The 24,834-nt window shown below is 32.7% G+C and overlaps 1 protein-coding gene across 2 annotated transcripts in view; it reads right to left on the reverse strand.

Annotated features, from left to right (window-relative positions):
* Nucleotides 1-24,834, reverse strand: part of lrrk1 (leucine-rich repeat kinase 1) — a 78,130-nt gene that overhangs the window by 34,918 nt on the left and 18,378 nt on the right. Inside the window, exons 4-19 of one of the 2 annotated variants that reach the window (XM_026267017.1) lie at nucleotides 24,454-24,625; nucleotides 23,457-23,636; nucleotides 21,623-21,771; nucleotides 20,199-20,425; nucleotides 18,886-19,013; nucleotides 16,699-16,862; nucleotides 16,302-16,439; nucleotides 13,878-13,990; nucleotides 13,142-13,212; nucleotides 11,253-11,382; nucleotides 10,219-10,331; nucleotides 7,126-7,343; nucleotides 4,621-4,785; nucleotides 2,354-2,526; nucleotides 1,212-1,332; nucleotides 801-960 (exon numbers count right to left, since the gene is read on the reverse strand). In XM_026267017.1, the coding sequence (XP_026122802.1) occupies nucleotides 801-960; nucleotides 1,212-1,332; nucleotides 2,354-2,526; nucleotides 4,621-4,785; nucleotides 7,126-7,343; nucleotides 10,219-10,331; nucleotides 11,253-11,382; nucleotides 13,142-13,212; nucleotides 13,878-13,990; nucleotides 16,302-16,439; nucleotides 16,699-16,862; nucleotides 18,886-19,013; nucleotides 20,199-20,425; nucleotides 21,623-21,771; nucleotides 23,457-23,636; nucleotides 24,454-24,625 (2,422 nt within the window). Of the gene's footprint in view, nucleotides 1-800; nucleotides 961-1,211; nucleotides 1,333-2,353; nucleotides 2,527-4,620; nucleotides 4,786-7,125; nucleotides 7,344-10,218; nucleotides 10,332-11,252; nucleotides 11,383-13,141; nucleotides 13,213-13,877; nucleotides 13,991-16,301; nucleotides 16,440-16,698; nucleotides 16,863-18,885; nucleotides 19,014-20,198; nucleotides 20,426-21,622; nucleotides 21,772-23,456; nucleotides 23,637-24,453; nucleotides 24,626-24,834 lie in introns of those variants that run through there. The other variant, XM_026267018.1, reaches the window with a different exon arrangement.

Raw genomic sequence — 24,834 nt, forward strand, 5'->3', positions numbered from 1 at the left:
AAACAACAACAACAACTGCATATAAAGACTTAGATTTCTACTTGCTTCGAATTTTATAAATGACATTACACATTAAAACTAAATTCAGTAAAGTTTTACACTAGAAAAATATATTAAAAAATCTTTAAGTTTGAATATTATATATATATATATATATATATATATATATATATTCAAGCAATTATTCTTTTAACTTAAAAATCTAATGAATTCAATACTTCATACATATACAGTAATTTTACAAATTTACAAAATATATTTCTGGAACATGATCTTTACGTAATATCCTAATGATTTTTTGCATAAAAGAAAAATCTATAATTTTGACCCATACAATGTATTTTTGGCTTTTGCTTGAAATTTACTCCAGTGAATTATGACTGCTTTTGTGGTCAGGGTCACACACACACACACCATATAAATTTTATAATAGGTTATGCACATCATCTCTGCAAGCCCTATTAAACAAACAAACAAAAACTAACTTACAAATAATTAAATAATCCTCAATATTAGTTTAAAATAAATAAGTTAAGAATACAAATAAAGTAATGTTTGGTATTATTTTCATAGCAAGTTATGCACCACTTGTCTGCAGATCCTATTTTATACATATAGTAAATAAGTATATAAATAAATATTTGTGCAAAATATTTTAAACCGTTAAAATTGACAAGGACAAAAATATTAATATGCATTTAAAAATATTTAATATAGATTATTTACATTTTATTTAGAAATACATTTTTATAAAAATAAAATAAAAAAAACTATTTCATAAATATTTCTTTTTGCGCTACCTGTCTGCAGATCCTCATAATCTTTGATATCGCTGGCGGGACTCTGCTCGATGATCTGCTCCAGTTCTGAGTCCGTCAGGTACTGAACCTCATCGGCTTCATCTCTCCTCACACGTTCTGCTTTTATGGCCTCCTGAAGGGTCAGGTAACTTTTGGGGATCTGTATAAATCACCAAAAAGAGCTAAATACAAGGGATAATTCACCTACTACTGCAGCATAGTCTCCTCACACTCATGCTTTTCTTCATTTTAAGTTAATTTGGATAATTAAAAAACCCTGATTAATGTATAAATAAAAAAGCAAACTCAAGATTTGAGGTGGAGCAACAGTATTTCACTTCAGTTTTTCCATCTTACCTCACAGAAACAACTGTGATTCCTGCTAAACATACAGTCTTAACTAACACTAACCAGTCTTCCCACTAGTTTGCGACAGCTTGCAGGGCTGCTGGCGTCCTTCATGGAGCAAGTGACCTGAAACAACAGCCTCTTGAGTCCGTCCATGCCTTCCAGCGTCTTACACGACACCTCACTGCCAAACGACCACACATTCACACAAACAAACACCAAAACAGATTGAACATTGAGTACAGTACAATGGAAAAAATTACTGTGGTTTTAACGGTAAAAGACTGTACAAATCTACAGTAAAAACCTGTTAAATGGTTAACGGAAAGTTCCCCTAATATATGTTCACTTGGTGAAAAAATGTATTGGACATTACATGTAATTTTACGGTAACATTACTGTTTTTGGAAGTGAAAAAGAACTTAATTTACAGTGAATAACTTTAAATTGACATTCCCATAATTCCCTGCGTTACATTTCACATCAGCAAATAATAAACATGCGAAAATAACAATAAAATAAACTGCATCCAAAATGTCAAAGTTTTCTCCAAATAAGAAAAAACGCGTATGAATTGTGTGAGTTTCTTTAAAAACACATGGTTTACATAAAATCTTTTATGTTTTTATAATTTGAAAGTAAACAAATAACCGCATCTTAATATTGTGATGAAAATGTGTTTAACAGTAATATGTCCATGACAGGTTAGACATATCTTATGATTTATGCTTTGAATAATGGCCCATAATTCTCTTTAAAAAAACGTATGGGAGCTCAGCTAAAATGTGACTATAGTACTTAAGTGTTTATTATTTATGACATGACAAAGCAAATGGGAAATTAAACTGTGTCCGTTAACAAGATGGTGTTTAGTCTTTGTATAAATGACACTGTGCACTTTCTATATAATAATAATATTTAAATGCTACTCATGATGTGTTTTGGTTCATCATATGAATTTATCGGTGTATTACAAATGTACAAAACAGATTTCAATAGGTTGGTATATTAAAATTATATCAGTTAATTAAATAACAGTATTTAAATACACATTTAAGTAAAAAAAAAAACTAAAAAACTCAAATGTTGCTACCGTATTTTAAGGTAAAATTCTGGCAACCACAACTGTCTTTTTTTTACCATAAATTGTACACTTTTTTTTTTGGTTTGTACAGTGTAGCGGAAGTAATGATAATGGCACTAACTGTAGGTGTTTCCAGGTGATGTCGGGGTATCCGCTGGCCCGTGCGCCCGAGGGCGTTCTGCAAAGTGCCAGGATGTAGGCCCTCAGTGTGGCAACACGCTCCATGCGAAACTTAGTGTCTATGAGGTCCAGATGTGTCCCGATGACGATGACAGCAGAGTTAGGAGCACGGGCCTGGAGCACAAACACATTCACACAATCATTACACAGGTCTTTCTATAAAACAAGAGCCATTTGTGTCCATCAAAACATGACTTAATGAGAAGCTTGTGCCAGTTTTTTTTTTTTTTTTATTGTTTATAAAAATAGCATTTTGTGTTTGTATGTGTAGTGTCTCTGTAGATTTTTTTGTCCTTAAGTTATGAAGGATACACACACACACACACACACACACATACACATATATATATACACACATATATATATTAGGGGTGGCACGGTTCAACTTTTTCACGGTTCGCTTTGTTTCACGGTTTTAGAGTCAAGGTTTTCGGTACAGTTCGGTATGTGCTATGTTTATGGAAAAACTATACTTTCTAATAAAAAAAAAGTAGAAGAATGTTCTATTCAACTACAAGCAACAGCACAAATAAATACAATAGAGTAAAGATACAAACAATAAACAGTGATTTTCAATTTATTTATTTTTTAGGCAGGTCTAGCATAAGTTTTTAGGTACAAACATTGAATAAAGTAATCAAATGTAAAACAGCATTGCATATTGGACTGTATAAATTAAATATTATTCTTTATTAAAGTTATAAAAGCTTTTTAATCAAGAGCAGTGAGTGATTTCTTTGTTTTCTTTGCTGTTAGATTAATACAAAGACTGTCACTTTAAGAGAATGCACCAATACAACAGGCCTACATTCAGCTGGCTATGTCTGCTGTAAGATATTTACCAAGACGGGCATTTTAACATAATTTTTGTGTGAATTTGTCCATTTAAACACAATACTTCAGAGAGAGCTTATATTTGCGCGCGTTCTGAGGCGCGGGTTTGCGCACTTCAGATGAGCGCATGCATAAATCTTCTCACTGCATGCGCGTGAGCGTCCTTTGGCTCTTAAATGTTAAAAAGCAGAGCTTAAATGTGTTTAGATTAAATACATATCAATGTGTGCTGTTTAATGTGTGTAATGTGTGTTTGTCCAGGTTTTTTTTTCTTTTTTTTTTCTCATCACTATTGTTGTAATGTGTTGGAATCCAGAATGCGCATCCATCAACAGAAACATATATTAGCTGAACCCAGTTTGTTTTACGTGTTACCATATTACAGATGCTTTGTCAGATTTAAGTTGAACTGCGGTCCCAGTGCGTGCCGAACCGTGTGGGGTGAACCGAATGGTTCGGATTTTTTTCAGTGAACCATGCCACCCCTAATATATACATATACATACATTTTTTTTTTTTTTTTTTACCTCAGCCTAAATTTCCAACTAGCCTTTGCTGTGCTAGCAAAAACTGTATGTATGTTATAAATGTTTAAATAAGTTTGAATATATATGAATAGCATTTTGTCTTTTTATCTTTATACATGATATATTTAGATTTTAGTTGACAAAGCATTAAATTAGGCTAGTAAATGGTAATGAACAACTCTGATTTTGTTAATGCAAACTATGTTCTATTAATTTAATTTGCAATTGCATTTGTTTAGTGTGCAATGGCAAATGCTTTCATAAATAATATATACATAAGCAATAACGACAGAGTAGTTTTCAATGGCAAGCTTGTCTTTATTATTATTAAACAATTAAATAAAATAAACAAATAAATGAATGAATGGCAAAATATCATTATCATTATTCAATAAATAAACTCGTTTAGATTGCAATGGCAAATGCAAATCAGTATTATTCCACTATTTTATAAATAAAGATTATAGATTTAGTTTGCAAAGAAAATGCTGTTTATTAATATTAAACTATTCCATAAATAACAGATAGAGTAAATACTAAATCAGTATATCAGATCAATCAATAAATAAAAGTTACTGTTTTGCAATGCCAAATTATGCCACTATTATTGAACTATTACATAAATAATAAATGCTATTTAGCATAATTAACTACATCAAATTGGAAAACATTTATGTTTCCTAAAATGACCCATTCCCTTTAAGCCAATTAAACAATTTTTTGATTGAAATCTGTACTAAATATGTACAATCAGCACTAATACCCAGTATGGAGACTTCCTGACTGTAGGAGCTGCTCAGAAGCTCTCAGATTTTCATAATGTCTATGTTTCATATTGTTTACGGACCTCGATGTTGAGCAGCCAGGACTGCAGGTTGGCCACTGCTTCCTCTCCCAAAGCCAGATTCCAGATGACCATATACAGAGCCTTATCTGTGAAGAAACACTGGTTCACCGTCGACATACTGGCCGGGCCGCCAATGTCCCATACGTTAAAGGACACTGAATCAAGCTATAAACAGGAGAAATGCAACACATTAACAACATCACTTCATCACTTTCATCAAGGCATTTTCAGACTAATTATATAGTTGCGGAGGTGAAACAATGGTTTATTTTGCCCTGTTATGAAGCTATGGAAGCTTGTGGAAAGCTATGGAAGCTTAAAATATTAAAATTATTTTTTACATTTATTTTCCTCTGAATTGTGAGATATAAATCGCAGAACTGAGAAGTAAACTTGAAATTGGAAAGTAAGTCAAAAGAGTGTTTATCTCACAATTTAAAATGTATTCCTCACAATTTAGCCTTTTTTTCTTAAATCAGAATTGTGAGGTAAAAATCCAGAACTGAATGATGTACCAGCAGAAATGCCATATATAAAAATTCACAATTTAATTTATTTTGTGGCGGATGCAAAATAACAACTGCGAAATGCAAAGTCAGAGATTGCGAAATATAAATTCGAAATTGTCAAAGTCATTTAGAAGTAGGAGTCCCCCCCCCCCCCTCACAATTTGGAGTAATTTAGAATTTTGAGAAAAAAGTCATAATTGTGAGAATTATTATAATTTTTATTTTAAAAACCTTTTTATATTCTGTGGCAAAAACGACTTTGAGCAATGTCAATATGAAATAAAGAACTGACCCCATCTACTTTTTTTTTCTAAATACTTCTAACTTTTATTTAAAGAAATGCAGATTTGATTGTGAGTAAATAATGACAGAATCTTAATTTGCGCTTGAACCTCTCTTTTAAACAACCGTAGACATTGCTCAAGCTAATGTTAAAAAGCACAAAAAAGGTTCTCACTGTGAGTCAGTGGAGGAGTAAGTGTGCACAGCTGCTCGAGGTGGAGCCAGATCTCTCGGGCTTTATAACATCAGCCTGTGTGTACATTTACTTCTGTCCATGATATGTGTGTACGAGGTCAGTCTGCGTGTTTATGAGAAAATATCTGTATGACATCAGTGAATGTGTGTGTGACGCTCTCTTGGGTTTTATATGTCTGGCTCTGACTCAGGACTCATGATGAGAATGGAAACACTGTTAACTCATGTTAAGAAACCATGTAAGGCCACAAACGGAGCTAGAGGTCAAAGGTCAGCTGGAAATACCAGAGCTGCTACTCATTCATAAACCCTGAGGTCAAAACGTTGGCACTTTAATGGTTTCGCTTTTTTAGACTTGCTATGAAGGATTTTTCTGCCTTATTTTTGCCTTGTCATGTTTACAGGGTTAAAGCAATCAGAGCTGTTCGTTTCCTGTGAGAAAAGCATTATGCGACAAACACATGTGAAGGAACGCCCTGCCAACAATCAAATGGACTGGGAATCCATTAAAAGCCCAAACGATGAAGTCACACACTTGAAATGACTTAATTTGTCCATTGTTTCAGTTTCTTCGCTCACCAATAAGCAGAAATATACTGACTTTTATGGCAACAAAAATTTTGAACATACTAATTACTTTATTCATTACTAATTTGGTAATAATTCAGTTCTGAATATTTATGTACATGCAGTATATATATTTTGCTAAATACATAAATATTATATTTTTCATATATATATATATATATATATATATATTTTTTTTTTTGTACCTTATGATCATGATGATCTTAATCATTTTTTGTCTTGCTTTTCAGAACAAATATCTAAGCATTCAGAATTCAAGATACAGTTGCTTTAAAAGCCTTACTGTCTGATAAATGTATTAAAAATAAAGGCAGATGTTATAAGCATGAAATCACCTAATTATGATACATTTCTAAGAAAACAAGACTTTGTATTTTCATTTTGCATCTCAAGTAAGTGTGTCTTGATTTAAGAATGTTCATATATCCTTAGATAAGCAAAACTTGTCATGCTTTAATTTGTGAAAGGACACACGGAAACCCTGATATGAGTGTGTGTGTGTGTGTGTGTGTGTGTGTGTGTGTGTCTGTGTCTGTGTGTGTGAGAGAGAGTGAGTGTGTGTGTGGTTGTGTGAGTGTGTGTGAGAATATGCTACTGTGTGTGTGTGTGTGTGTCTGAGACAGTTTGAGTGTGTATGTGTGTGTGTGCGTGTGTGTGTGAGAGAGAGAGAGTGTGTGAGTGTGTGTGCCTGGTATTCCCTACATTGTGGGGACATTGATAATAATAAAGGTTTTTTGACCTTGTGAGGAGATTGACTTTGGTGCCTTTGAGGAAAACAGTTTATAATTCATACGGAATAATCTACAGAAAATACAGTTTGTACAGTAGAAAGACCATTGCACCTATTGAATGAACCCCATAAAACATGGAAGCCATTGTGTGTGTGTGTGTGTGTGTGTGTGTGTGTGTGTGTGTGTGGACTGGGGCTTACAGCAGGCTTCAGCACTCCTCCGGGTCGCTCCAGATCCCAGCTGGACGTTTGGACGCTGCGGTCGGAGCTGATGAAGGATGAGGGTTTGCCCGTCTGCAGCCCCTCCAGCAGAGCGCTCTTCCCCTGCCGTGGAGGACCCACCACCATCAGCTTCAGCAGTCTGCAGGGCTCTGCTCCGCGCAGCTCTGCTCGCAGATAGGCCAGAACCGCAGCCGGACCTGCACAAGCACAACAAATTTACAAATGTATAAATTCACAGCATTTGAAAAACTGCAACACATGGATGACTTGCTAATTTGTTCCTGTGGCTCAAGTGGTGGAGCACTGCGTTAGCAGCACAAGGTTGTAGGTTTGATTTCCAGGAAACACAATTATTATTTATAAATTTACTTCCTGTGAGCATCTGAGCTTTTATTCATGCTACCCACATTCATACTGTGTGACCCTGGACCACAAAACCAGTCATAAAAAACAAAAACAAACTTGTTTGTCTAGTTAGGATTGAACAATATTTGGCCGAGATGCAACTATTTGAATATCTGGAATCTGAGGGAGCAAAAAAATCTAAATATTGAGAAAAGCACCTTTAACGTTGTCCAATTAAAGTTCTTAGCAATGCATATAACTAATCAAAAATTACGTTTTTTTATATATTTATGGATGAAAATGTACAAAATCTTTTCATAGAACATGATCTTTATCTAATGTCCTGATGATTTTTGGCATAAAAGAAAAATCGTTAATTTTGACAAACACAATGGTTTTTTTTGGCTATTGCTACAAATACACCTGAACTCCTTAAGACTGCTTTTGTACTCCAGGGTCACATATAGACAGTACTTTTTAACGGTTGTGAAGTAAGTTTCATTACAGTAATCTTCCATTTGTTAACATTAGTTACTACACTAGTTAACAATCTAACAATAAAAAAAAAATGCTCCTAAAGCATTTAGTCATCTTTATGTAAATTTTGACATGCATAACATTGTTAAAAATCAAAAGTTGCATCTGCTATTACATTTATTTGGATTTAGACTCCTTTTGATTAATTATTTCTTACGTAATTATAAAAAAATGAGCTTCCTCTTAACTTTAATTTGCTGGGCACATTTAAATATATTACTGTTTAACATATCAAAATAAAGTGTGATAACAGAAATAGAAGGGTTGTTTATATAAATTGTTTTCTCCATGTTTTTAATCTTTATATTATGCTTCATATTTAGCATTTAAACAAACCTGAATGATTCTAATGTTAGTTAATGCATTAACTTGCATTAACTGCAAAACATGATCTCTTTTTTTAAGCTTTCCTTTATTTGACTACATTTTTTTTTTTTTTTTTTTGATTGTCACTTTGTTAATTTACTAAGCACTTTGTTATTTGTATTTTATACTTTAAAATACTTTAAAATGTATTAGATGCTTTCTTTCAAGTGATAATGGAAATATTTGTTTCTTCACTTTCATTTATATTACATGTTATTTTAAGATATATTCACAAATCAAGCCTTATAAAGTAGATTAAATTAAATAAAAAGTTGAATATTCTATGCAATATTGAATCATTTCTATGGTGTTGCATCATGAACTTTGCCTCATGCTAATCAATCGAAAATCAACATCATATGTAAAACACTTCCACATGAGTGACATGAGCTCCAGGCATCTTCAGATGAAGCCACAGTGCTCATGTGTTTGTTAGGGACGCGCTGCCTCCTCTCCAATCTCTTGAGCCTCTTGTTATGAGAGTAAAACGCATTAAATAGTGCTACAAACACATCAGACGAATTGACAGCTGGCTGAACGACTCACAGCTGGAAGCACCAATGAAATATTCATCAGACAAATCCTAGATTAAACAGCCAGAATATCATCTTCTCTAACACAAAAAAAACCCAAAACAAATGTCATGCTCAACATGACAACAATTCTGTTTGTTTAATACAGAACATGCTTCTTACCCTAATTAGCTTCAGAGACACATTTATGCATTTTGTCCACGCTTTTTATCAGAAGCACAAGATGGATATAAAACATTATTTATTAATTCATTCATTTTAGACTTTGTTAATATTTTGAATTAGCATATATTTTTATATTTTAAGTTTTAATTCAAATTTTGTTTCTGTCTTTTTTAATCTTATAAATCATGTTTTCATAGGATCAATATATTGTGGATATTATTAAAGATTTTGAATTGGCTTTTAATTTTTATATTTTCAGTTTTCATTTTAATTTACTGCTGTAATGTGTGTCATTTTATATTATTTCCATTTATTTATTTTTGAAATATTACTTTAATTTCAGTTTTTGTTCCATTTTTTCATTCATTCATTCATTTTAGACTTCATGAATATTTTGAATTAGCTTCTAATTTTATATCTTGAATTTTCATTAAAATTGTGTTTACACAAATTTTGAATAAATCATTATTTCCATGTTTTCATACCATCACTCTCACTCTCTCTCTCTCTCTCTCTCTCTCTCTCTCTCTCTCTCTCTCTCTCTCTCTCTCTCTCTCTCTCTCTCTCTCTCTCTCTCTCTCTCTCTCTCTCTATATATATATATATATATATATATATATATATATATATATACACACACACACACACACATAAGTAAAATATATTTTATTAATATTTTGAATTCGCTTTTATTGTTATATTTTCAGTTTTCATTTTAATGTACTTTTTTTCAAAAAAAAAAAAATTCTGTGTCAGTTTTTTTTTTAGTTTTTTTTTGAGTGTTTTTAGTACATAAAGGACAATCTAAAACATACTGCCTTAGCCATTAATTGTAATAAGCTTTATTTCAGGCTTTCTTTAATGATTAAAAAAGTTATACTTTTAATACTCTTAATTCAGTTAATGATAATGACCCTGTTTAACATTTTTGTAAAATCCCGCTATTTGATTTTGAAAAATGTGCATTTGCTGAACCACCGTGAAAGTTTTTGTATTTTTCTATCCTGATCAAAGCTCAAGAAGCTAAATGTATGATATTCATGTGAGATTTTATTGCTCAATATTGCTGCATGTTTTGTTGAAATGTAAAGTTGTGATTTGAGCTGTATATGTGTGACTGGAGTACCATCTTTCCTGACGTCTGCGGGAATGTTGGTGATGTTCAGGTCTTCGATGTCCAGCTGCCAGAGGTTGGAGAGCTGCCCAAGCTCAATAGGAAGCTCCTGGATACCTGGATTACTGCAGAGACAGGAAGCATTAAAAGCCACAGAAGTCATCATCACATCCTGAGAGTTTTTCAAGCAGGAAGCAGGAGAGATCAATAAGCCCTTTTGATATTGCATTTTAGTTTGACTTTCAACCACACTGTGAAAACACTTGCTGGGCTTGCTGGTCCAAAACCTACTGCAACACCTTGCTATTTAGCTGGATTTAACCTCTTAAGTGACTGAACTGTAAAGGGCCATTTAGTCAGCATCTCTTAAAACACACAAGAGACTTGGCTTGCTATTGATCTCAGCAGTTGGGCATTAACATGTCGCTGAGATTATATCTGATAAACAAAACAAAACATTTTTAATTCAATATTAACATGTTCATAATTTAAATTATTGTACTGTTTACTACTTTATAGTCATAGATTCAATAAAATAATAATTACATATTAAAAATATAACTAATATATTGTTTTTCACCATCTGCAATTACTACAATGCATTACAGGATTGTTTTCTTGGCTTTTATAAATGACATTAAACATCATAAATAGGTGAACATGTAAATATTCATTTGAGGTGACATTTTATTATGTGAGAGGAAAGAGTGATTTTATTTATTTATTAAGTTTTAGTCATTCTGATATGTACTTTTGACATTGTAATTTTAATTTTATTTAATCAAAATATGTAAATCATCTTACATTTCTGTACTATTTTTAAAACTGTATATTTATAGTTCAAATAAAATGATAATTACATATGAATACTATAATAATTAAGATTATATCATCAATTAGTATCAAATCTAATAGTTATATCAAACATAACATCTGGTCCCTGAATGCTGAAACTGACCAATTACAATAAAGTATTCCAGAGAGACATGTAATGAAGTGGAAGAAATGATTGCACGCTACATTTCCCATGATGCCCTGCGACTCACTTGGACAGATAGAGTTCGGAGAGGTTCTTGAGGGCACACACTGACGGCGGCACACACTCCAGCTGGTTGTCATTCAGAAAGAGAACTTCCAGAGAATCCCGCAAGATTACAGGAAACTGAATGGGACAAACTGCCAAAACAGAGCAAGAGGAGATGAGAAGCACAGTGAAACCACATGATGCAGAATTAAAATCCCTGCAGACTAATGGATGATCACTGATGAGCACGGCAGCAACACTCATTACTCTACTGAAGGCCTACTATGAGACGGTAGAATAAAGCAATAAGCCCAGTGAAGCCGTGGTTTACAGTGAGTTTATAACAGCTAAGGGGCATTGTTAGAACTCTAAAAAAAATTAGAAATTCACTCTAAACTACGGCTTCATGGGGATTATTGCTTTTATAAAACAGTTATTCAATATACATAGTAAGGTTTCACAGAATAAAACAAATAAAGTGTAATGATATAAATAAAAACAGTATTCTTCGACCAAACAATATAGTTCCACAGAATCAGTTGTGGTTGGAACCCTAGACTGTATAAAAACATGGACGTTTAACATACATAAGTCGCACTGGACTAGAAGTCACTTTTTTTCATAGTTTGGCTGGTCCTGTGACTTATTTATCAAAATTAATTTGACATGAACCAAGAGAAAACATTACAATCTACGGCCTCGAGAGTGTGCACTACCCTGCTCAGTGTAGACTACAGGAGCACTGAGCAGCATAGAGTGCCCTCTCGCGGCTGTAGACGGTAATGTTTTCACAGCCAAACTATGAAAAAAGTGCAACTTATAGTCCGGAAAAATATTATATATATATATATATATATATATATATATATATATATATATATATATATATATATATATATATATATATATATATTCAGAGAAGGCAATTCCATAGTGCACAATACAGAGAAAGCATCTGAACCTAAAATGAACTAATTTACCTCTATTTTATCTATTTCTATGCTTGTTTGAGTTTCACAACATTGGCATTTTTCAAAAGACAAAAACAAAAGAAATCAACAAAACAACAACACAAATGAAACCAAATGAATATAAAAAACAAAAAAATAAAAATGCCTAACACAAAATAATAAAATATTTTTTTTAAATTAATAATAACAATAATGACTATAATAATAATAATAATCAACTGCAAAAGTTTGGTATTAGTAAGATTTTTAGTTCTCATGCTCATCAAGGTTGCATTTATTTGACCAAAATACAGCAAAAACTGAAATACTGAAATATGATTACAATTTAAAATAATAGTTTTCTATTTTAATATATTGTGAAATGTTATTTATTCCTGAATTTTCAGCATCATTACTCCAGTCTTGAGTGTCTCAAGATCCTTCAGAAATCATTCTAATATGCTGATTCTAATATGCTTCACATTATTATCAATGTTCAAAACAGCTTAATATTTTGTGAAAACCTTGATACATTTTTGTTCACGACTCTTTGATGAACAGACGTTTAAAACAACAACATTTATTTGAACCTTAAATATATTTTGTAACATTATAAGTGTCTTTCCTGTCTTTCTTGATCAATGTAATGCATCTTTGCCGAATATAAATATCAATTTCTTTTGAACAGCAGTGTTCATTTTGTTGAATTGCTAGCAAAACTGACAGCGAGCGCACATCCTTATTGCCTAAAAACATGAGTCAGATGTTTGGATCAGCCTGAAAGGGTTATAGTTTAGATTTTGAGGCCATTACTAAAACAATCCACACTCTTGTCACAGTCTCAACAAAACATGATTACCATGGTGATACCGCTCTGCTTTCTCTGTGGTGAGTTTGGTAATTACAGTGTGAAACTGTGACGTGTCATGGCCATGTGACCACAGTGTTTGAGTCACTGTACCTGGCTCTGGGTCCCGTCTGTGCCACGTAGTGAAGAAGGCCAGCTTCCGGGTTTTGGTCTGCTCTCCCGTCCTAAAATAACATTCAGAGCACATTCGATTTTAGATATTCACAATCTCTATATAAAACCACAAGGACCGTGAAGATGCATTAGAAAAGCAATACTACATAATACTACAATTATTATTGATATTAATAATACTAATCCATTAATTAATTAAGATATAAAAAACAATTTATTAATAATTAAACAACACCATAGGAAACTAAATATTTTTTTAATATACAAGTTATTTTTACTATTATTATTATTACTAAAAATGCATAAAAATAAACAGACTAAATATAAACTAATATAAAATAGGTGAATGGTGTTATGACAAACAAATGTACATTAATTAAATGAATGTAAAGCAGCATCACATGTATCCTTTGCAGAGAAGGCAATCCCTTTATACATATTATGCCAAATACAGAAAAAGTATCTAGAAATAGTTAAATGTACCTAAAAATAATGACTGTTTAACCTATTTTTATGCTTATTACTGTTTCACAGGGTTAGTATTGTCCAAAATAGGTTACTGCTGAAGGCATAATCATGAACAGCCTTCAGATTGGGACTGTGCTTAAGATTCATTAAAATGCTACCTATGTACGGCTCACTTGGTTTTGGAACAGAGCCTTTTCTGTGTGTGTGTGTGTGTGTGCGCGTGTAGGTGTGTGAGCGTTTGACCTACTTCCCCAGTTGGTTTCTGGACAGGTCTAGAGTTCGCAGACAAGAGCATTTCCATTTGTTTGGAGCGGGCAGCGTGGAGATTTGGTTCCCACACAACTTCAGAGAGACGATGGCCTAAAACACACACAGTGATCTCTGTGACACACACACACACACACACAATCCTGGAGCCATAGCACATGACGTACACACTGCTATTTAAAGTCATTTGGCAAGTGTGGACTTATTGTTATTAGCACATTATTATTGTCTTTAGCACAGATGAGATGTTTATATTTTATGTGAAGAGTTTTAGTGCTTCACTGCTGACAAATGATTTAAAAAAACACATGCAGGTTTAGGGTTCTATAATGGATTTAAAGCTAATACTTTTTTATATATACATTTTATTTTTGTTGTGAGACAACATTGAAGAGTATGTGAAAAGAAGACAAACATCAGATCTTTTGCAAACCGTTTGTCTCGGATTAGATCAAAAGTCTGATATAAAAATCTGATATAAAAGTCTGACCTCATATTTGTAAATCTGACCTCAGTTCTGATTCTAAACAGCAGACAGAAAACACAACATGTTTACTAAAATTCTTCTTCTTTTTCTTCTTCTTCTTCTTATTATTATATAAAAAATATTATTTACTTAAACTAAAAACAGCCCAAATTTAAACTATCAAATAACAAAATTAAATAAAATTAATCAAAAAAAAAAAAAAAAAAGAAAATACAAAAAAAATAATAAACAACATTAAAAATAAATAAAAACTAAATTAGAAAATAAATTATAATAAATTAAAATAAAAAATAACAAAAATTGTTAATAACATAAAAATAATAATAATAATTAACTTAAAACACCAAATAAAATAATATATATAGAAAAAATTATATCAAATATTATATAAAATATATAAAATCAAATTAATAAAATAAATAACAGCACAGCTTCTCCCAAAGCGGAGAGATTAACGAATCATTCATGTCTGCAACAAACTATGTTATGATTTACACACAAAAGTATTATACATTTTATAAAGTATGTGTCTAAATACACCACATCTGTCTGTTTGTGTGTGAAATGGTAATACATTGTCACTTTTGACTCGCTGTTCCCAGTGTAATTTGCTCAAAGACAGAGTAAATATCCGGTGTTTAAAAGAGCAGAGATTTTCAAGTCAAACTGTTCAAGCATTAAATCGAATTTTAAATGATGAACCTGCCATTTGCTTCTTCCTTACATGCTTTCTTAAGCTCTCTAGTTTGCAATCTCTATTTCTCTCTCTGCCTTTGGCTTTGAGTTGACATCTTTCCAGTTAACTTGCGAAACTGACAGTGAGGTTAATGAAAACTCAACAACTATAAAATCTGTTTTTGTTCTGCCTTATTTTTGTAAACACTTCACAACACACTCGGAGCCTTTCAGGCTTATTTGTGTAAAAAAAAAAAAAACTATTATCATTAAAGCTGAAGCTTTTCCTGATTCACCGCTGTCTATCATTCATGAGGAGATACAGAGAGAAACTCACGTTTACTGTGAGCACAGTGCCACCATGAGCTCAAGAAACCTGAGGGCTCTGAGTTCAAATACAAATACACAACTCCAGATCAAATATAATTAAAGGATTTGATCAGGTGCAATTTAAGCTGGAGAATCTTACAAAACCTGATGAGCATATTTCACAATACTGTATTTCTAAAGTAAAAAATACAATTTTATTTATATGCATATTTGCATTTTTTTGTACATTATTTTTAAGACACCTTCAGAAGATTCTCTCTCATAAATTTTCAATAACACAATGCAATAAATAATACATTAAAATAAAACATTTTAATTAGCCCAAAAATACTAATTTAAAATACTAATTAATCATATTAATAGCCTTATTACAGCGATGTGATTAATGAGAATAATGACATCAGATTGTGAGTGATGGGCATTAAGAAAAAACCTTTAAAGTACAAAGTCCACCAGTAATCGTCACCAGTAAACTCTCGTTATGGCAATCCAAAAAATAAGATACATTTAGTTTTTTTTTATACCGATTTAATCAAAACACATAAAAAATATTTATTTTTATTATTAAACTTTAATATTTAAATAAGATAATATTCATATAATAATATTAATTAAATTATATATATATATATATATATATATATATATATATATATATATATATATATATATATATATATATATATATATATATATATATATATATATATATATATATATATATATATATAACATTTTATTTTATTATTTCCTAAAACAATGTTTATGACAACATTGAATAACAACATTGAGATTATTGACAAAATTATTTGGCCATTTATGGGGAAAAAAACGTTACAGTACAATATCCAGACATGTGTAATCACTCATCTTATTTCTTGTGATTCCAGCACACTTCCTCCCGTTCCTTACCTCCAGCTCAAATATGTACGAGGGCAGCTCCTTCAGGATGTTCTCAGAGATGTCCACCTCCCTCAGATGAGTCTTCCAGAAGATGGAGATGGTGTCAGGAAGAAGCTCGATCTGGTTGTTTGAAGCTTTGCAGATTTTCTGAGGAGCGAAAAATCCCTGATTATCATCATTCGCTAACAAAAAGTAAATATGCCATTCATTTAACATGGTCAACATGAAATGCATGCAGTATGCTTCCCAAGTTTCCTGTGATTGTTACCCCATTCAGTTGCATATTTATTATTTTATTTGAAGTAATTTGGTCCTCCAGAGACTGCAAACTTCTTGTAATGTTTTATAGCCCTCCATGTAAAAGCATGTGGCTGAAGCACTGGAGAAGGCTGTGCCAGTGACCCACCAGAGGACAGGCCCAGGGCTCGGGGAAGCTGCTGAGCTGGTTTCTGCTGATGTTCAGAGAGCTGAGGGTCTTCAGACAGTGCAGGACGGAGGAGGGCAGCACCGTCAGGCTGTTGTCGGACACATCCAGCTCCTGCAGCTTACGCAGACCAATCCAGTTCGTGCCTGCAGTTTGATGAGCGCCACATAACAGACGCTGAGCAACCGTGTGCATTTACATTCATCCATTTAGCATTAAAAGATAGTCAGGAATGTTTAAAAAAATTGTTTTAATAAAATTATGTATTATTGCTAGTATTACGTTTTATGATTTATATATATATATATATATATATATATATATATATATAAAATATGCCTCAAATATTACACAATTATGCACACAAATGTTTTTAAACATTTTCAAAAAAACCAACAACATTTTTTAGACATTTACACACACACACACACACACACACACACATACACATTTACATATATTAAAATCTTTATATTATAGACAATACAATTTTTATATTTTATTGTTTTAGATTTTACATGATTTCCTCATTTCAAATGACTATGGATGTAAAAAAGTGCATATTAAAAGTACACACATTCCATGTATTCCTTAAAATATACATTTTTAAGTTGCATATTACATGTATAATTAATAGTAATAATTATTAATTCAATTGGAGTTTAATAAATCAATTTCTCAAGTATTTAACTACCAAGTAAGAATATTAATAAAACCAAACTAAATAAATAAAAGCTTTTGTGATTTATCGTAAAGATAAATCTGGGTGTTATATTAGACAGCAATTTGTCTTTTGAAAATCATATTTCCAATGTTACAAAAACTGCATTCTTCCATTTTAGAAACATTGCCAAGCTACGAAACATGTTATCTGTTTCTGATGCAGAAAAGCTAGTTCATGCATTCATGACCTCTAGACTGGAATATTGTAATGCACTTCTAGGTGGTGGTCCTGCTTCTTCAATAAACAAGCTACAGGTAGTCCAAAATGCAGCGGCTAGAGTCCTTACGAGGTCAAGAAAATATGATCATATTACCCCGATTTTACAGTCTCTGCACTGGCTACCTATTAAGTTCCGTATCAGTTACACATTATTATTACTTACCTATAAGGCCCTAAATGGTTTAGCTCCAGCGTACCTAACTAGCCTTCTACCACACTACAACCCATCACGCTCCCGAAGGTCACAAAACGCTGGACTTTTGGTCGTTCCTAGGATAGTAAAGTCCACTAAAGGAGGTAGAGCTTTCTCACATTTGGCTCCCAAACTCTGGAATAGCCTTCCTGATAATGTTCGGGGTTCAGACACACTCTCTCTGTTTAAATCTAGATTAAAAACACATCTCTTTCGCCAAGCATTCGAATAATGTTTCTTTTTAATTGTGAGTGTAGTTGCATCTGTTCAAAGTTGCATTTTTATTCATTAGCTTGGGTTAAACTAATTTTACTTTGTTGGATCAGCAGCTATGCTAATGATGTCTGTATTTTGTTTCTATGTTTCGCCACGGGATTTACATCCCGTGGTAACTAGGATTTAAACAAGCTCCAGTCTGGATCCAGAACACCTGAGAAGAGATGATGCTGACCCTCAGAGGACCCCAGATGATGCTAACCTTGAATCAACAAACAGAACTAACAATTATTGCTAAATGTGTGACTGAATCATATAATAACTTAATAATATTGATAGTTCATCGTCTAGCTGACTACGTCTTGTATTATTATTATTATTTTTTCTAAAATCCTGTCAAATGTGCACAAACTACTAGCTACTACTAAATATTGTAGAAACATAATTTTCTGTAAAGTTGCTTTGTAACGATTTATTTTGTAAAAAGCGCTATACAAATAAACTTGAATTGAATTGAATTGAATAAAGAAAAAGCAATTTCAATCAAAATGTTTCACACGAAAGACATTTTGGCTTTGAGGTTTGGTTTTAAATGGTAAAACTATAGATTATTTGGACACTTAAACAACACTTCTCTTAACTTCAGTCACTGAAAGCCTGAAGAAAAGAAAACGATTTCAGTTAATGAGCAGGAAACCAACATTTTAATGTGAAGTACAGCCCCAGTACAAGAAAGCATGGCTGAATCAATTCACTGAGAGACTTTGTGAAACTGCTGATGCACACTAAAGAAAATGATGTGTGTGTGTGTGTGTACCACTGGGGATGTTGAAGAGGCTGATCAGTTTGTTTCTGGCTGCAGAGATCCTCTTCAAATGGCCGAGGTGAAGCAGACCGAGAGGAAGACACTCCAGCTCATTCTCAGAGACATCCACATGCCATAACCTACAGAAAACACGGGCAGGAGGAGACATCAGCGATGGAGAGGACCACCATCAATCAAGACTTTTGTTTGTGTCCTGCTTCTCAGAAGTTTCTCCAGAAAATCAGAGCTCAGTAATCACACATCACTGCTGAAAAAACTAACAACTAAAGCTAGTCTAGACCGGGATGAACCAGCTCGGGCCATTCATCCTGGTCTTTTCAGCAAGTTAGACTCCTTTAGAGCTTCAGATCTCAGAAAGGTCTCAAACTGTGTTTACATTTGTTCAGATTATAACGAGTATGAACCAGTGTTCTTAACTTCAATTCACTAGAACTAGAACTGTTAAAATATTATTATAAAAAACATAAGACATTAAAAACTAATTTTAATAAAACTTTGCATGTAAAACTTGAAACAAAAAAGTAAAATTATTACAATTATTTATTAAAATCTAAATATTAATAAATAATATAATAAACAATGCATATTATAATATATACTATAATATATACTATAGTATGCATATTATGGTATATAAATAATCATAAACTATTTAATAAGCACAAAAAATTTCAGGCAGGAGGATCATGAATGACTGAGTTCATTTGATATTTGTTGATATTATTGATTTTGTGGATTCTCTATGTCTGAATTGTGTACAGTACCTTAACAATATAATTGTTTCTTCATATGTATGACTCCGGAGCACAAAACCAGTCTTAAGTCTCTGTCGTATATTTGTAGAAATAGCCAACAAACATTGTATGGGTCAAAAATATAGAATTATCTTTTATGCCAAATATCATTAGGATGTTAAGTAAAGAGCATGTTTCACGAAGATATTTCGTAAGATAACTTCCTACTGTAAATATATAAAAAATATATTTTTGATTAGTAATATGCATTGCTAAGAATTCATTTGAACAACTTCAAAAGGTGATTTTCTTAATATTTAGATTTTTTTTGCACCCTCAGATTCCAGATTTTCAAACAGCTGAATCTCAGCCAAATATTGTCCTACTAATAAACCATATAATCAATGAAAACCTTATTTATTCAGCTTTCAGATCATGTATAAATCTCAGTTTTGTGAAATTATGAATGGTTTTGTGGTCCAGGGTCACGCACGTATAGTATATGCATGATGTAAATGCTAGTTTTAGAGAAAAGCACTGTAGAAATAGCTTTGAAGCTGAATTGCGGACCGGCTGCAGATGATCTCCTGCGATGAGCTCGGGGTGGGCAGCTCTCGCAGCTGATTGTGACACAGGTTGAGCGAGCGCAGATGAATCAGACCCCAGGGCACCACAGACGGCAGCGAGCTCAGACAGTTATGAGACAGATCCAGAACCGTGATCCGAGACGACACGTCCATGAACCAGTCCAGATCCAACCAGCACAGCTTCAGTCCTGACCAGTCAACATGCAAAGCCTAGGGACGAGGAAGAGCCAAATCAGCGGGATTTACTCACATCCAGGTAGACCTCGACTAAAGAAACACATTAATATTGATCATAATGCATCAGTACTGTGAACGCTTAAGGGACACACAATGCTTAAACTCTAGACTGTACAGTTTATCAACAATAAAGAAGAGCATCCTTAAATAAAACATAATATAGAATTAATAAAAACTAAAAATACAGAACACACGCATACATACTTGTACAGAATATCCTAGTACATAAGAATAACATATACATACCTAAATTAATTCCTTGTATCATACATCTATACATAAGTTGGGAATTCAGAATAATAATTTCAGTACTTAAAAGGTTATTATTATTATTTAAAAAGGTTTAATATGATGGAGTTGATTGCCTCATCAGCTTCACAGACTATTTCATGGCAAACTAAGATCATACATTAGAAAAACAATACAGCAGTACACAATACAAAATACAAAAATTAAATAAAGCAATTATAAAAAGTTTTGTACAAAGTTTTGCTCTGGGTCCATCTTATAAATCAAGCCCTTAAGTGTTAATATAATATAATATAATATAATATAATATAATATAAAGTTGTGTTATATATCCATATGAATTTGGATATTTGCAAATTATTTTTTTCTTATTCTTCTCATTATTATTTAAAAGTCTGAATGAGATCCAACAAAATAAAACAAAAATAAAAAATGAAGTTAATATGCACAAAAAAAAACTAGTGCTAAAAATGTTTGTGTCTGTAAAGAAATGAAGAGAGGCAATGTAAAAATTCAAAACTGGTAAGGAGGAACTTTCCAGGAGGATGTGAAGTGTCCTGTGGCTTTGCTTCATTTAAACCCACACTTCTTGTATCATATTTATACAACATTTATACATATGTTGGTGTTTGTAAGCTCAGAAATTAATCGCAGAAATTTAGTAACTGGTTTTATTAATGTTTTTACGTTTTAAAAATCAATTATGTACACCACAAGAACTTCAAACCAGCTCCTAAAATACACACTATTCTCTTTTTACTGTGTTATTTGTCAGTGTTCATGAATAGGTATGAAGTTTCGTTCTGAATACATTTAAAAAGAGGAACTAGGGCTGACGCTAAAACTTCTGTAAAATGAATCTGCAGCATTGTTGACGAGTCCAGCGCTGGTCTGAAATAAACTGAGTGGGATGAGTCTCACCTCCAGCAGTGTCCCGTCCGCAGGCGCCTCTCTGTCCTGCAGGTGGCGCTGTCTGAGCAGCTGTCTGCTGAAGTCTGCGTGATCCATCAGTGTGTACGAGGAGAATCCCGCTCCATTGTTCAGCAGAAAACACGCAATCTCCTTATTTCCTGAGAAGAAGAAAAAAAAGCTTCAGTTAGAGCAGGAAGAGCCTCCACTTATTTCTCCAAACCTCCGCGCTGAAAGAGGAACTGAGTGCCGTGGAGGACGTGCATGTGTGTGCTGGAGCAGAGCAGGAAGCCTAAACACTGTCAGAAACTCTCCTGCTTTCACCCTGTAAACCCAGTGTGCAGTTCAGGAGGAGAAAGCTTGACGAAAGCATTCAGTTCCAGAAAGAAAAGAAAAAAACAATAATAATAAATGAGCATTGAGCATTAATCAGTGTACAGCATCATAAGCAAATGACATCTATCATTTTTAACTAATTCAGTAAAACCAAACCAAGGTTTCTCAAACCAGGGTTTGGGAGTAAAAAAAAATAAATAAATAAATAATATATATATATATATATATATATATATATATATATATATATATATATATATATATATATATATATATATATATATATATATATATATATATATATTTTTTTTTTTTTTTTTTTTTTTTTAATTAACAAATGAACATCACACAAATAAATAAATCAACAATTAATAATTAAATATTAAATAAATAAACATTAAATACAAAAATAGATAATAAAAAAAAAATAAAACAAAAGAAAAGAAAACATTTCTAAATATTTTTTTAAATAAAAAAATATATAATAAAATATTTAAACGGAATATAAACAGATATAATATAAATATATAGCTATAATATATCATTGATAACTTTCGTGTCACGTGACCATTAACCAATACAGGAGAACTGTAAACATGCAAAAATGTTGTTAAATTAATGCAATATAAACTTAAAAATCTCAGGGTCATTTCAAGTAAATATTTCAGGTCAAATGATTCTAGCAGACAAAATAATTTGTGAATCCCAGTCCTAAACCATTTTAAAGTAACATCAGATCCACTGGATAATTATATTTCCGTGAACATGTATGCATTTGGCAGACACGTTTATCTAAAAAGTTGAACATTTTTTTACATTTGTTTTCATTTCTTAACATCAACTAACAATGAGCAGTACACTGTTTACAACTTAATTTTTTGTCAGTTAATAAAAATAAATTGCAAGTAATAATAAATGATACAAATGTCTGTTGATATAAATAAACAGTTTACGGTTCACATTAGTGCATTAATTAAATGTTAACAGCTATCACCTTTGATTGAAATGTATTAATGTTGAAATTAACATTAAGAAAAAAGTTGCAGATTTCGTAATAAAAGCTGTAGATATCTTTCTCAATGTACACATTAACAAATTTACCCCCCCCCCAAAAAAATTTTTTTAAAATGTTTTTAAATAAATTATGCAAGAAAAAAAATTATGATCAAAATATAATTCATTTTATACATTTAATAATTTGTTTAAAACTTAACTAAATTAAAGTATAACCGTTTCTTCCAACAAACAGAACATTGAATTTGTATTTTTTTGATCAAATAATGAGCTGCATATTATTTGTTTATTATAAACAGTAAATTATTTCTCTTTTTTCAAGTTAAACTAAATAATGCCGTTCACATTTTCTCCACTGCAGAAATCACTGGCCGCTTTATGGATAACTAATGGGTTCCCTTGGTTGTTCACACCAAAAGTGACATTAAAAAGGAGGGGGAAAAAAAGGTATTGATTCAGGAGCATTCAGATATTGTTTGCAGTGAGTGACGAGTACCTGCCTGCGCGGCGGCGTACAGAGGCAAGCCAGTGATGATGGCAAACTCTCCTGAATGAACCGCGCAGCCCTCGGCGTCAGCATTGTACGTGTGAACCAGCAGCTTCACCACCTCCAGATGACCCTGCTGACATGCCGTAGCCAACATCCAGTTCAGCAGATCCTTACGGACACACGGTCCTACAGAAAAAGAGAGCCATTTCAGAAGTGGAGCAAATATATATACACACACAATATAAAACTGGCACAATAAAAAAAAAAAAAAACAAGCATTTTTTGTTCTTTGGAATAACATGCACTAAAGAATCCTGTGCAAAAGACACGGAATATGCATTAAAGGAATATGCATAAAAAAATGATACTTTGTAGAATAGAACAGGATGTTCTGCAGTGAATGGGTGCCGTCAGAATGAGAGTCCAAACAGCTGATAAAAACCTTTTAGTGAAAAAAAATCCATTTAGTCAAAATATGATCATCTGTGTATCTGACTCATTGTTAGTTGCAATGTTGCAAGCTTTATTTAACATGTCAGCCGTAAACCTACAGCTCATATATTCTCCTCTGATGCAGTTATAAATTCAGCGTGGACAGAGAATGGACTTTTTCACTGGAGGAAACATTATTTTGGATGCTGGACATGGTAGTAGTGGTTTAAAGTTATAAACATCATAATTGTGGATTTGTTTCTTCCAAACAGCTTTTCACTTCACAAGACGTTAACTGATGGACTGGAGTGGTGTGGATTACTTGTGATGTTTTATCAGCTGTTTGGACTCTCATTCTGACGGCACCCATTCACTGCAGAGGATTCATTCCTGAGGAAGTAATACAATGCAACATTTCTCTAAATCTGATGAAGAAGAAAACTCATCTACATCTTGGGTGGCCTGAAGGGAGTACATTTGTAGAAAATGTTTATTTTTGGGTGATCTATACTGTTAATAAAGTAAATAATGTAAACTCTGATTTAAGAAAGTGGATTTGGTTTGCGCTCACGTGGTATGGAGTCCAGCAGCTCTCGGACCAGCACATGATGTCCGTGATGTGCTGCAAGGACGGCAGGGTTTTCTTCGCTGGGGTCCTGTGGAACCTTAACTCGTGCTTCCTGCAGCAAGAACCGAACGCCATCCACGTCACCGTTCTGAGCAGCCAAACACAGCAGCTGCAGCTACACACACACACACACACACACACACACACACAGACACACACAACACAGACTGCCTTTAATAAAGCAGTTTAAATCATCCATTCATTAACATAAGTGGACACTAGATTGGTTAATAGTTACAGTAAATATCTGACATGATAGTTTTATACCGGACACTGCAATGAAAAATGAGGGAGGAGTACTTTTTGTAAGATATTTGCACTGTT

The sequence above is a fragment of the Carassius auratus genome, chromosome 7, assembly GCF_003368295.1.
Source record: "Carassius auratus strain Wakin chromosome 7, ASM336829v1, whole genome shotgun sequence".
Lineage (NCBI taxonomy): Eukaryota > Metazoa > Chordata > Actinopteri > Cypriniformes > Cyprinidae > Carassius > Carassius auratus.